This window comes from Xiphophorus couchianus, chromosome 24 (genome assembly GCF_001444195.1).
Source record: "Xiphophorus couchianus chromosome 24, X_couchianus-1.0, whole genome shotgun sequence".
Lineage (NCBI taxonomy): Eukaryota > Metazoa > Chordata > Actinopteri > Cyprinodontiformes > Poeciliidae > Xiphophorus > Xiphophorus couchianus.
In genome coordinates, this window is record NC_040251.1 from 15692789 (window position 1) to 15706456 (window position 13668).

Here is a 13668-nt window from a genome sequence, read left to right on the forward strand (position 1 = left end):
CAGTATTATGCATTATCCAGCCACATAGTGCCATTTTATAGCACAATCAAGTAACTATGTTAATATCAGCTGTTATAAAAACGGTAATTGACTTTAAAAAAAGTTTTAAGTCATATTTAAATGCCTTGAAATTGGGCCTCTGTGTCTTTAAAAACTCTTGCTCTTCAGGATGTCGTCACATCCACCCTTTAATGTTTTTACTTATAAAAGCTCCCCATAACAGATGTGCAGTTCTACCAGGTGTTTGCTAATTGCTGCTGGCTAGTCTGCAGGAGCTCAGTGGGGGAGGAGCTGTGTCTGGAAGGCGGGGCTATGTCCACCCAGGTGTTTTGAACAGCTGAATGGTTGTCATGGAGATTAAAGGATTTCTCAAACATGCATGAAATAATCAAAACAACACTCCAGGTATGTTTTTGATGATTATAACGTGATTTAAAGCCAAAAAAAGTCAATTTTACACATTACTGCCCCTGCAAGAATTTTACAACTCAGTTGAAAATGTATTCACGCAGCATTTCCACACAACAACACTCAGGGTGGTTACAGGGAGCTTACCTGCACCCACGAGGCAATGCTGATGAAGGTTAGAACATACAACCGAGTCCCCAGACGCACTGCTGGCATTTCTGAAGACAGAAACAACATGGCCGCACCTCTGATGCAAAGCTCCCGGCAGCGGTCGGGGTAATTCTTCTCTGAAGCTGCGACTCAAATTGCAGACAGTTAGAAAAAGACAGACCACTACCACACATTTACTCTTTAGAAATTTAAATCCAATGTAATTTAAAAACTCTGAAGCTATTTATTTTGAAGGTCACCTATTAAAAACAAGCCAATAAACATGCTGATGAAATAAAACAAAAATTTTATTGACTGTAAACAACTCATGTTAATGCTCATTCAATCTGACAGGTGGATAGGATTCAATTCATTATTGATCAATCATAAGGCAATAAAATAATAAAAATAGTTTAATAGTTCAATTTAAAAAGCATATAGATGCCAGAACATAGTGTCTCTTAAAAACCAAGAATGTAGTATTCATGTGCATGTTTCTATAATAAATGTACATATTCAGTGCAGCTTTTTAGACTTTTAGACCAACACGTAGTCAAACATGGTGGTGGCAGCATCATGCTGTGGTGGTGCTGTTTTCTGCATTTCAGACAAAAATGTTTATTAGAGTTCAGTTTTTCGCTCCATACATATCATCACACATCTGTACTAAAAAAGATAAACCTCCCCACAGCATGATGGTGCCACCACCGTGTTTCACTAGGTATCATTTTCCTTACACTCCTATGTGCATAAAATCCCATAAAATGTCCTCTCAATATTTCCTAAATTAATTCAAACTGGATAAAAACATAATTTTCTGTTCAATTTCAAATCATAAAGAAAACATTTACTATGTTAAAACCCTGAGAAGTATATTAATAACACTAATTAATTTCTAACTTTATTTCTAATCTGATTGAAAATCTTATCAAGTATTTTTGTCTAGTTTGAAATGAGACAAAAAATAAACATACAAGCAACTTTTCAGCAAGATACTCGTTTTCCTGGCAGATTATTTAACTGTAACAAGAAATGTTTCCCATTTTATAAGTTAAATAATCTACTTTTTCATCAATACCGAAGAATTATTTACTTAAAATAAGCTCCTATATCTTGCTTAAAGGTTATTTATAAGTTAGTTTTGTCTTATACTAACTTAAGTTAGTATAAGAAACTCGGCGAAAAATGACTTGGTAAGATTTTGTGTTAAAATCAGCTAAAATGCAAACTTCGCTAATTGGTTGTAGCTTCAAACCAGGTAGTCAGCATCGTCCATCAGATGCCCTGCCGTAATGGAGTCGGTCACCCACGAGTCTCTAACGATCTTAAACTTCTTCCTGAAGCGGCGCCTCAGCGTCCTCAGCTCCAGGAGTCTCGTCTCTTCCTCGACAACGACGTGAGAAACTCCTTCCTCCAGCGCCTTCGCCACCGTCCCTCCGTGGTATCGAACCTCCAGCGCCCTGATGTCCAGACAGGTAGCACCTGTTGCGCTTTTCGGATCCAAGATGTGGAAGTAAAAGGTGAAGGGTCTGAACATGCTGGTGGGAAGGTCGTCCCAGCCGTAACGCTCCTCCACCTGCGCCGCGCTGACAGACGCCGTCGCCGCCTGCTCCCTGTCGATCCTGCTGAACACTTCCCTCAGCTGCTGCTCGTCCGTATCGACAAAGTAGCTGTCGCCGTAGCTGTCGTACTCCTTGGCGAAGTGTTCCCTGGTCGAGGGCGACATGTGGATCATGTGGTGCGGTTGCCATGGCACCACTTCCTTCTGATCCAGGCACTCCAGCAGCCATGATGCCCAGACCACGTCGTGCTGATTGGAGGAAATCAGGTTCTTCACGCGCATGTTCTCCACGCCGGCAACCACGCAGTAAGTGTCCCGTCCCGGGTTCTGGACCACAATGCCGCCACACCTGGCAGCAAGACGGCCACACAATCAATTATTTGTTAAAAAGTATCTGAAAAACATTTATGTGATTAAGCACAAATGAAAAGACAGACACTGTTATGGTTGTTTCATTCCATTCCAGTGAAAAAACATAGAAAAATGCTCAAAAAATTTGGTTGTGTCACACTATTTCCATTTTTGTTTCTGATCCTGGTTTGGGTCAGTCAACGTCTTAAAAATTAAACGTTAAAAGGAAAGAAAGACAGAAAGAATGAATGAAGGAAAGAAAAGAAGGAAGGACAGAAGGAAAGAAAGCAGGAAGGAGGCAGGACAGAACAGTGGAAGGAATGAAGCAAGGAAGGTAGAACAAAAGAAGAAAGGAAGAAAAGGATGGAGGGAGGATGGATGTGATCTTACCTGGCCACACCCTTCTCCAGCTCTGACTTTGGGTGACCTTCAGTGCCGTTCAGGATGCAGAACTCCACATCCTCAAACATGTCCATCTCCTTGGAAACTCCGGACAGATCCTGGGGCTTGAAGTGGTCAATGACGCCAACCACCTTCTTTGGTTTGACAGGCAGCTTCCGCTTCTTCTTCTGTGGTTCATCGCCGTCGATGTGAAGGTGCCGCGAGGCCAGTTTCCCGGACGCCTTGCTGCGGAACTGATCCAGCTCTGCCAGAGTCATGCACTGGTGCCACTCTTTGTCCTCGCGGATCTTTTCGATTCTGGGGAACCGCAGGGTGCAGTTGGTCTTGTACATGTCACTTCCGACTATCTCGGCCGCTTTGACCTGGATGATGACTGAGTTGCAGGGTTCGATGTACACTTCCGGTTTCTCCACTCCACAGAGGATGGATGCCGGCGGGTCGTTTTTCCGGTAGACTTTCCAATGCTTCGCAAGCTTCAACCCAAGGTCATACAACTCTTTCATGGTGTAACCTGAGCCAATTCGGCAGAAGGAGTGGAAAACCGACGGCTTCTCACCAGGCTTTGCCGCTTCTGCAATAGCACATAGAAAGTGGGACATCATCCCGCCCCGTCTTCCTTTCCCCCAGTAACCACCAACAATCAGCAGGTCCAGCTCATCCATCAAGCCGTCCACATACTCCGGCTTTATTTTCAGCCAACCCTCCCCTCGTTTATCAGGTTTGTAGATGGACAAAGGGTCCTTCACCATAATCCCTTCTTCCCTGTTGTCAATGGCATCGTTAAGAGCACTGACAACATCTTGCATTGTTCCGACTTCTGTCTTTGGCACCACATGTATCCGACCCTTGACGGGGGTGAAGACCGTCTGGAGAAACTCATATCGCTTCTTCAGCGGTTCTTTGCCAAGTTTTTGGTTATTAACCAGCAACACGTCAAAGACGCAGAAGCACGTCTGCAGCTCAGAGTCGTCCATCAGTCTCTTAATGTCAAATTTGCTCCCTTTCTGCATGAAGGTCTCCGCCGTCGGGTTGAATGCCATCATTTCGCCATCCAAGATGCAGTTTACAACGTTGCTTTTGAACACGTTGTGGATGTAAGGAGTGAGAGATCCCTCGAGCGGCGATCCTCCGAACTGCTGCGTGTATTCAAATGCATTCCGGCTGAAGTACTTGTACACGTCTCCATCCTTGTGAAGCTGAATCCGCTCCCCATCCAGTTTCGTCTGAAGGTAAAAGGGGCTGTTCCCCATCTGCTTCTCGATGTTGCGGATGTTGGCCACCACTGCCAACATTGGCTTGAAGGCAGAGAAGAGTTCAATCGAGACTTCGCTTAAAGACACAGAGGGGTCGTGCAGCTGCTGGCACACCTTCTTTAAGTCTGTGTTGACATTGTAGAGCTCTGCAGCGTCCGGGTGGAAGACCTGGAGAACAGTTTCCTTGCTGACTCCAAGCTTCATGTCCTTCAGAATCATCCTAATAAGCCACTTTTGCTCCAGAGCAGAGCTCTGAGTGATGAGGTGCAGCAGGCTCTTTTTCACCTGATCCTTCTGCTTGCTGGCATTGTTGATGGCCACTGAGTCAAGAAAGTCATTGACCTCTTTGATACTGAGGTTTCCTTGGCTGGTACATCGCTTCTTCAGCACAAAGTATGCCATGCCGGCGAAATCCCCTGCTTCTCCTTGGGATGTAGTCGGAGCACGGTAGTTCAGGAGCTTACTGGCTTCTGGGCCATTCTTTGGGAGGCCTAAAACATCAATGTAGAGCTTAGCTAGCATGCTCTCTTTGATGCCATAGGCCATTCGCTCTCGCTCAAAAGGCGGGACGATGAGGCGCATAGCAGGATAGAAGGAGTCTGTAGTTTTCAGATTGTCCTTGTGGAGGGCGGCATGAAATTTCCGCCATGATTCAATGAAATCCCCAAGGATCTTGGATTTATCTGGACGGAGTTTGGACTTCTGGATTTTCTCTAAAGTTGTGCACAAGTGAAGGAAAGGAACCTGAGCAGCAACGCTGGGCTCTGCAGCAGCCGCTCCATTTTTGGAAGTTCCCTCCATCATTAAGTCTACAATAGACAACAAGATATTTAAAAACAATGCTTTTATTATTACCTATTTTCATGTGTATATGTGATTTCCATTAGACTGTCACTCTGTTCCCAACAAACTGAATGTATACAAATAAGGATTGTATTTCTATTCTAGTATATCAATAATTATTGAAGCAATGTATCACTTTCGCTCTTTGGTAACATAAAACAACATTTACAAGTGATAATTTAGCAATCAGCCACCGTGAATCCGTTGCAAGTAGCGCCCCCTGGTGGAATACATTTCTTAAAAGAAAGAACATGCTGAGCAGGGTAATATTGGCATAAAAACAGATGGAGAACTGATCTATTATTATTAATTTTAACCCATTCCAGGACTGATTCAGGAGTGTTGGACTTTGGGACTATCAAGGTCCTAAAAAAAGTCTGCAAAGAAGATACAAATACTCCTTTTATTATCACTTTTTGTTGCTATTATAATACCATAAAATATACTAATAATATTAATGCAGAATAATTCCGTTCAGGTTTCACCCACTTTAGTATTTTACATCATAAAGCAGAGTTGGTCAAATGTGGTCCATAATGCCTAAAAGTATTGAAGTTAACCTTTACTGAAACGGCGTTCAGTCGTGTTGAGACATGTCCACAATATCCCACTATAGGCCAGTTTATTAATACCAAACAGCATAAAATAAAACAAGCGACATTTTAAGCTTCACTTTTTATATCTGCTTACGTTAATTTAGTAAGTTCACATATTACAAGTTAGTTTTTTGTTATTATTTTAATTAGCACCTTGGTTTTAATACATTTTGACAAAACTTAAGCGACAGACGTTAAAATGTAACCTTAACTCTCTTCAGTTCTAATTAAAAGCACGTCAACACTCATATTTTAAACATTAATAGACAAATTAATGAGTTAAAAAGTGCTACCGTGTTTGTAGTGCTCCTCCAACAAATATCAACACAGCTACATCCTGTTACTTCCAACAAAGTGGTCCCCTAGAAACACGTTGAGATATTTTTGTTCCGACCTTAAATCGTGCATTCGCCATTATCTACATAAACCTGTAAACATAGATTCCCCCCAAAAAAATCTATTTATTTTTTTACATATGTACTGGTAAGAAATTAAACATAATTATACCAAACTAAAATGTTGTTATTGTGAAATATACCACCAGAGGGCGCAGCTGAGGAACACTGACCGTGAGGTTGTTTACGGTTAAAAATAATAAAATAAATCATAGAAATTTTATATTTTTACTCAAGCAGAAGTAAAAAGTAGCCATCAAAAAAGCTATATAAGAGTAAAAAAGCATAGAAAAGCTACTCAAATATTAACATAGCAGGAAAATCTGGATTAATATTTAGAAATTATGCAATCAAATAGAGAAAAATATAAAGCTATGAGCAAATTCTAGTGTTTTAAACACTAAAATAAAAAATGCAAATAAATGACAGTATTACAATCAATAATTACTTTTCCAAATCGATTTTTGACTATATAAAGCTTATAAAACAGATACAAGCTTTACATATTGTATTAGAAATGGTGAGATGCTTAATGAAATTAGAACAGCAAAGCTTGTAAATGAACCAAAAGTCTCACTTTGACTTAAACTATTCTGTCAATGCATTTTTCTGTTAGAGCAGTCAGAAATCTTATTCAAGTAGCGACAATTAATGAAAATATTACTCAAGTAAAAGTAAAAAGTACAGTAGAGTAACACGACTAATTGAAGTAAATGTAACTGAGTAAATGTAACTGAGTAAATGTAACTACCCTGCTAACTGGATATACAAACATGGTTCTGTTCACTATCTTGTTTATGTAAAATAGGCCCGGGTTAGAGTCCACAGTCAGCTATTTGTTCATGGGTCATTTCAGTAAGATAGTAATGATTTATTCAAGTCATACTAACTTCACGCGTTTGACCAAGGTCTGCAGACACTTAAAGATGTTTGTTTAAGTTTAAACTGCTTGTTTTATTATTGGTTTTGCTTTTATTTTTGCTGAATGTTTTTTTTAAATTCAGGATATTGTGTGGTGAATGGGAGATAATCAACTACTTATTTGTTGGGGAATATAATTTCAGGAAATAATTCAAAGTCTGATGGCCATCATACAATCAGATTTATGTTATATTTGAGTATATGTATAAGTTTCTGCAAGCAAATCCGAGGATATGCCTCAACTTCACGTTGTCCTTAGTTTTAGTTTTATTTTAACGTGTAATTTTGCAGATAGATAACAACTTTTTGTTGTATTTTAACATATCTGAATGTTTCATATCATTAAATAAATACTAATATTAGGAAAATATTAAATGAATAAGTATAAAATGCTGTTTTCAAAAGATTTGCAGATTTGGTGCTACTTCTAATGTATTGAAAACAAACAATATAACATAATATTTTATTATTTATATAGTATAAATATATATAATAATTCAATTTAAAAAAAACATAACCCTGAAAGTAAAAAATACATCTATTAATTTTGCTTTTAAGCAAGCCACATTTTTTGTTTACAGCTTTGTGTTTCCTCTAGGGGGCGACGTACCACCGTGGGTGCTTGGCAGCAATGTACCTTGAGTCACATGTATCCACAGTTGTTTACTTTTCTCCTGCTGCTGCAGTGGAGGACCGTGGGTTATGTGTGTGGAAGGAGGAGCTCCGTTAGCAGTGAACTCGCTGCGCTTTGACCAGACAAACAATCCAGTGGAAGTGAAATAACGCCAGGCTGCCAAACATGGCTGCCGTGTCAGGGCACGCACCTGCACATGAGGGAGAAGAAGAAGAGATGGCGAATAAAAACAGCAAAGTGCCAGTCATGCAGAAGGCAGGGGGGGAAGTTACATAAGCCCTGCTGGATAAGGTGCTGCACTGCAACTCCGGGGCGACCTACAAGACAGTAAACAAGTGACGTCACTGCTTCCGTGGCATGCATCAGCTCGCTGAGAGCGAAGAGGAGGAGGAGGATGTTTGTAGTGAGCTGATCCAGGACTGAGGGAGATCTCCGTGGAAGAACAGAGGGAAAAGAGCGTGTTGATGATGATCATGCAGCGCGTCAGGCTTCTCACTCACACCAACTGTTGGTGCAGAGACAGGCGTAAACACTTCCTGTCCCCCCTGCTGTGCGATGATGCATCAGTGTGCTCACCCAAATGCTGCTCATTGATTATGTACTATAACTGGGGAGTTTTCCAGAAACACAACGGAAACACTGCTGCTCTGATAGATACAGTTCCTCGCAAAGCTACTCATAAACAATGAACTTTTTCTCTCCTTATTTGCAAGCAAAAAATAATCTGTATTTACTTTTTAGCGCAAAAAGTGGGTATGCACTACATGTGATGTATGGGGCGCTGCTCTACAGCGGGCGCCAAAAAATCTAGTTTTTTCCGATTTGAATGGTGTTGTTGTCTGACGGCAGGAAGCTAAAGATGTAGAGGCAGAAAACCTAAGAACAAACCCCACAACATCATGTTGCCACAACCATGTTTCACCATTGTGAATATTTGTAATTTTGAAAAAGCCACGTTCCTGACTAAACTAAGAGCTCAAATAATGAAAGCCAGCTTGTCCTCTGAAGCCTCTGGAAATAAATGTTTGTTTCATGGTGCATACTATTACTCCTAAACAGTTTTTAAATTCATATAAAAGTCTATTCTTTCCCGAAGTACCAACACAGGTTTTAGCTTGTGCGGGTTTTGAATTTGGCTCCAGGGGATCAATAAGTACTTGTGTAATTTAGGTCATCAGGAGCTGTTTTTCTCACCTGATTTGAGTGCTCCAACACAAAGCTTGTTGTGTTTGCAGCGGCGAACGTGTCGCAGCAGAGGCGGCTTTTACTGATACACATCGAAGGGCGTATGAGAGTGTGCTTTCAGTACACTTTGTTCCCAACGCAAGCAGTCCCTAATGTGCATTCCCAGTGGTTGTTTTGTAAACAGAATAGGGGGGGAAACCTCTTCTGATCCACCGCCGCCTCAAGGCATGACTGAACTCATCAGCAAATAGTCTGACTTGGTTTTCAGCTCACCTAAATTACACTCTACACAACACTGTGCAAGGCTTTTTCTTCCTTCTTCCAGCTAAAATGTAATGACTAAAATTAGAGCGCTGCCCGTCTGTTTAATATCTGTCTGGACGTCTCCCTTATTTAGTCTCAATCATAAATCGGAATGTCCTAACAGCTCTCCCACTCCTTGTCTCGCTGGATTTTGGAAATTACTTTCAAGTGAAAGCCCTGTCGAGACAGACAGCTGAGCCGTGTGCCAGTCCTCCTTGGTTACATCATGAGTCTAGAGGTGATTCAGCTAGCTGACTTTTCTGTTTCAGCATCAAACTAAATGTGGACAGATGGGTAGAGATTGGATTGGTTTGGTAAAAGATTAATTTTACAGACTTCTGAGTGGCCTTTGCTAACCGTAGTTAGCATAGCCACTGAGCTCAATCGTTGACATGGTTATGTTAGATTATTCTAAGATCTTGGATAAATAGAACATAGTTTTCCTCATGGTCTTCTATAAAAATATCTATGGAAGGAAAAAGGATCAATGTTAAAATCAAGGATTGTATTGTGCCAATGTGAACAGGTTCAAGGTGTGTGAACAGCTTTTTACTTTCATTCTTGGAATTTATATTGCAGCAGGTTCTAGTACACCTTATCCAACTTCATACCATCAGTCGCCCTGCTTCAAGTTATAAAGCTGCACAAAATAACTCCTTACATAACACTGAAATGAAGTAAAGTTACATTGAGGAAGCGTGACGTTGAATTCAAACCGCAGAACTGTGCCAGAGCTGATTGTGGGAATCAGGAACAAACCCGCTCTGCATCTTCTGTCATACTGATGTCAACTCAAACGCATCAATCCACATCATTTTCCCTCCAGTGATATGTCAGGATGAACTCTCTTATCAACATGTTTAATGTTCACACAGGAACTACCCATAAATCATCCTGTTTATTGCCCTCCATTAAACCCGTGTGTTGTTTTCCTCAGACCTTGAGTTAATCTAAGATGCTTGGCAGTGATTTTACAGTAACTACAATCAGGGCGTTTTGTAAACAAGCATTTAGTCGCAGCCTTCGATCGTACATGGTCGCTCTTGCCTGCTTTCAAAAACAACAGGAGTGAACACACTCCGCTCCATGATAATGTGACAAGCCATAAATTATTTGGAGACTTTTTTTTTAATCACATTCAAACACGATGACATCCTGCATCCTAAGCACTTCACAAAGCAAGTCTAACTCTAGAAAATAAACTAAAATGCACAAACAAGGCATAAAAATGAGTAAGAAGCTAAAAACAAAATGAATGAACTTGGGTCATGAGTCATGACAAAACCATTATAAAGAACCAAGAAGAATGAACTGAAATTGGAAAACCCAAATGGCAATAAAAAAGAAGTCAGAAGCAATGAAAAAACAAAAACAAGTGATAAAACGCAAACACCAGTGGATCGTGGATCATTAACCCACACCTGAAAGAAGAATGCTCAACATCAGTTATTCAACTAAACAACTTTCAGGTCAAAGGGAAGCAAGAGACGCATCAGTCAAAAACAAAAAGCATTACTATAAACTCCTAAAACATGGTCTTCATCTGATCTGCAGCGTTTTTGAAATCCTCTGCTACTTGTAACTCAAGTTACAACTCCACTTTGGTTCAACTTTGTGAGCTAACAGCATAACAGCATGCTAACCTCTCTTCCTGTAACACCCGCAGGTCTATCTAGCTGTGTAAGCATGCGGTCTGATGCGAAAGGTCACGCTCTGTTTACAGCCTTGCTGCCATTCGTATCAGATAACCTTGTGCATAACGCACTGATTCAACAATTTGTTGGCAGATTCTTATTCATTCTTCTTCTGTTTCTAACCCTGTTTTACGTCTGATCTGCTTGGGCACAATCTCTTCCACTGGGCTGGATTTGACTGCAGCATCTTTGCGTGCGGACACCCCTGATTAAGCCCCTTCGACTGTGTGTGTCTGTCTGAGTCTGACATGTTCTGTAAGCTTTAGCCTGTGGCTGCCGTGTCAAACAGATGATTTACCAGGTTTGCGTGCATACACACAGACCACCGAGGATGACTTCGCCCAGAAGTCCCTGATTCCTACAGGCGCTGACCTGCACCCACCAACCTCCACGTGTCGCTTCTTGGAAAAACGACACGTGGAGGTTTTTCTTTAAATGAACAAACACAATAAAAAACTTTGACTGAGTCGTTCTAACGTTCTAAAGTATAAATATACTTTATGTTTAGGATTGCTACAAGATGAACTTTCACCATTTGTGGAATGAATGCTAGTTTTAAAGGATCAGTATTATGTAAAATCAACTTTTTTTTGCTTTACATCATGTTATTATGTTATAAAATCTTCAAAAACATACATGGTGTGTTGTTTTGATTCTTTCATGCATGTTTGAAAAATCCCTTAATCTCCATGGCAACCATTAAGCAGTTCAAAACGCCTAGCGGACCTAGCTCCGCCTTCGAGTCACAGCTCGTCCCCTACTCAGCTCCTTCAGACTAGCCAGCAGCAATTAGCAAACATTAGACTTATTAGAGGAGCTGCTTCTCAGTGAAACACTGCTGAAAATGTTGATAAAGGGTCAATAGATGAGGCATGTTGTGATGACTTCCTGAAGTTTCAGAAAGTGCATGACTTTCTTAAAGAGACAGAGGCATTACATTTATTTTAGGTCATATTTAATAGCATTTTTATAAAAACTGAAGCTAACTAGTCTGTAGTACTTGATTGTGATAAAAAATGGAACTATGTGCCAGAAAAATACATAATGCTGACCCTTTAAATAGTGTTATGGCTTTTTGTTTTTAACTGTATTCCAATATTTTCTCAGTAAATCTTAGTGAATATAGTGGCAGGTGTTTTAAGACAATCAGACATTAGTTTGAGGCAGAGAAAGCTTTGGAAAGAAGCATTGATTTCATTTAAAATGATGTATGCGCAAAATACTTAGAAAAAAAGACGGGACGTTTCCATGAGAACAATCAACACAATTGTGTGTGTTTCAACTAAGCGCATCCGTCAAATATAAGCTGAGTGGGCCTTTATCTGTGTTGTGTGATTATAAAAGCCCTACTATTGGTCATAAAAGCACATGCATTAGAAGCCTTTGCTAAAATTTGTCTGTGTTTGTGTAATAAAACTTAGCCGTTATTATGATACTTTATTTAATCATTGTTTTATGTAAAACGGACAAGCAAGAAAAGGGGTATTATTATTGAGCTGTTTGTCTGCTTATAAGTCAGTGTGTGTGTGTATGCGTGTGTGTGTGTGTGCTGTCCTGTGGCCTGGGTAACTCAGGGATGTGTACTTTCTGATAGATTAAGCCTTACATAATTCCACATTCCACTCAGCAGGTAAACAAGCCGGGGTGGGACTAAAGGTCAGAAACAGTCAGATTCTGGCTCAGGCTTGGAGGCAGACACCTGAGCCTCAGGCAGATCCGACCCTCAGGGACCAATACGCAGATAAAGTAAAAAAATCATCACATTGACGTGGTTTAGAAAAATCAATAATGAAAAAAAGAGTTGTATGCTTTAATGCACTCTTTGTTCATTAAAGTCAGGGAGTGCTGGGGGACAGAAGAGGGTTCTGCAAAGCATTGATTCAGAGATGCAAATCTATGACTCTGATTCCTTTAAACTCCAAACGCAGAGAAATGTCACTGGCTGTCAAGTAGGGATAATTAAAGTCAATAAAAACACGATCTAGCGGCTGTTTTCAGAGAATCTGCCTGGCACTGCTTTAGCCATGCTCTAGATCTGAGATTTCTTTTAAATGAGAGTAAATGTGAACAAAGAGTCTGTCTTGCAGCTTTTAGGTCATTTGTTGTATCATCCCAAATCCAGAAATCCAGTCTGGTTGTGAGCCATGATAAACTGCTTTGTCCAAAGCTTCTCATGCCAAGCATTACAAGCTTTACATTACAAGCTTGAAGCAAAAGCCTCATTAGCATCAGCATTTCATTGACACCACTACAAAGTGTAACCAAAGACATATTTGACACAAGTATGTTTTTGCTCTGACGTGTTTTAGACTCATGCATGTTTAGCTGCATGTTTGGTTTCCGTGACAGTTCTTATATTAATGCCGCCCTGGGCAAACGCCGCCTTCAGCCCAACCGGCCTCAATTATATTTACATTTACAGATGATGAACATTTGAATGCTGTACCCACATGTGTGCTAAGGAATCTTATGTATAAATGCTTATGTAGACTGTCTGCATATGTAGACTGTCTGTTTCATGTTATGCATCTGTAATTGAAATTTTAGTAAATCCTGTTTTTAGTACAGTGACATTGTGGAATCATTGGCGTCATCATGACTCAGTGAATAATATTATGTCATGTTTTATTTTTATTTTTCTCTTATTTTCTTGTTTTACCCTTTTACTAAGGACCTTTATTGGGTCTGGAATAAAGATATGATGACAATGATGATGAACCACAGTGGCAAAAATTATTGACTTTAGACTTTTAAACATTTTTAAGCTTTTTTGTCACAATTTTCTTGTGGCCATCCCCTTCCATTGCTGCCCTGGGCAGGTGCCCTTGTTAACCACATGAAAATACTGCCTCTGTTAATATTATCCATCTGCCAAAGCACAATAACTCAAAACACATGCCCACAATGGCATAAAACCCAGATTCAGATTGCACTGACCAGTCACTGATTTGTGGTTACATACATGAGAAAAT

The 13668-nt window shown here is 40.3% G+C and overlaps 1 protein-coding gene across 1 annotated transcript; it reads right to left on the reverse strand.

Annotated features, from left to right (window-relative positions):
* Positions 1–845: 845 nt before the first annotated feature.
* On the reverse strand, positions 846–5963 carry lig4 (ligase IV, DNA, ATP-dependent). Its single transcript, XM_028011625.1, has 3 exons — positions 5858–5963; positions 2861–4934; positions 846–2468 (listed from the first exon to the last, which is right to left on the reverse strand). The coding sequence occupies exons 2-3, from the start codon at positions 4927–4929 to the stop codon at positions 1808–1810; spliced, it is 2730 nt and encodes a 909-aa protein (XP_027867426.1). The 5' UTR covers positions 4930–4934; positions 5858–5963; the 3' UTR covers positions 846–1807.
* Positions 5964–13668: the final 7705 nt, after the last annotated feature.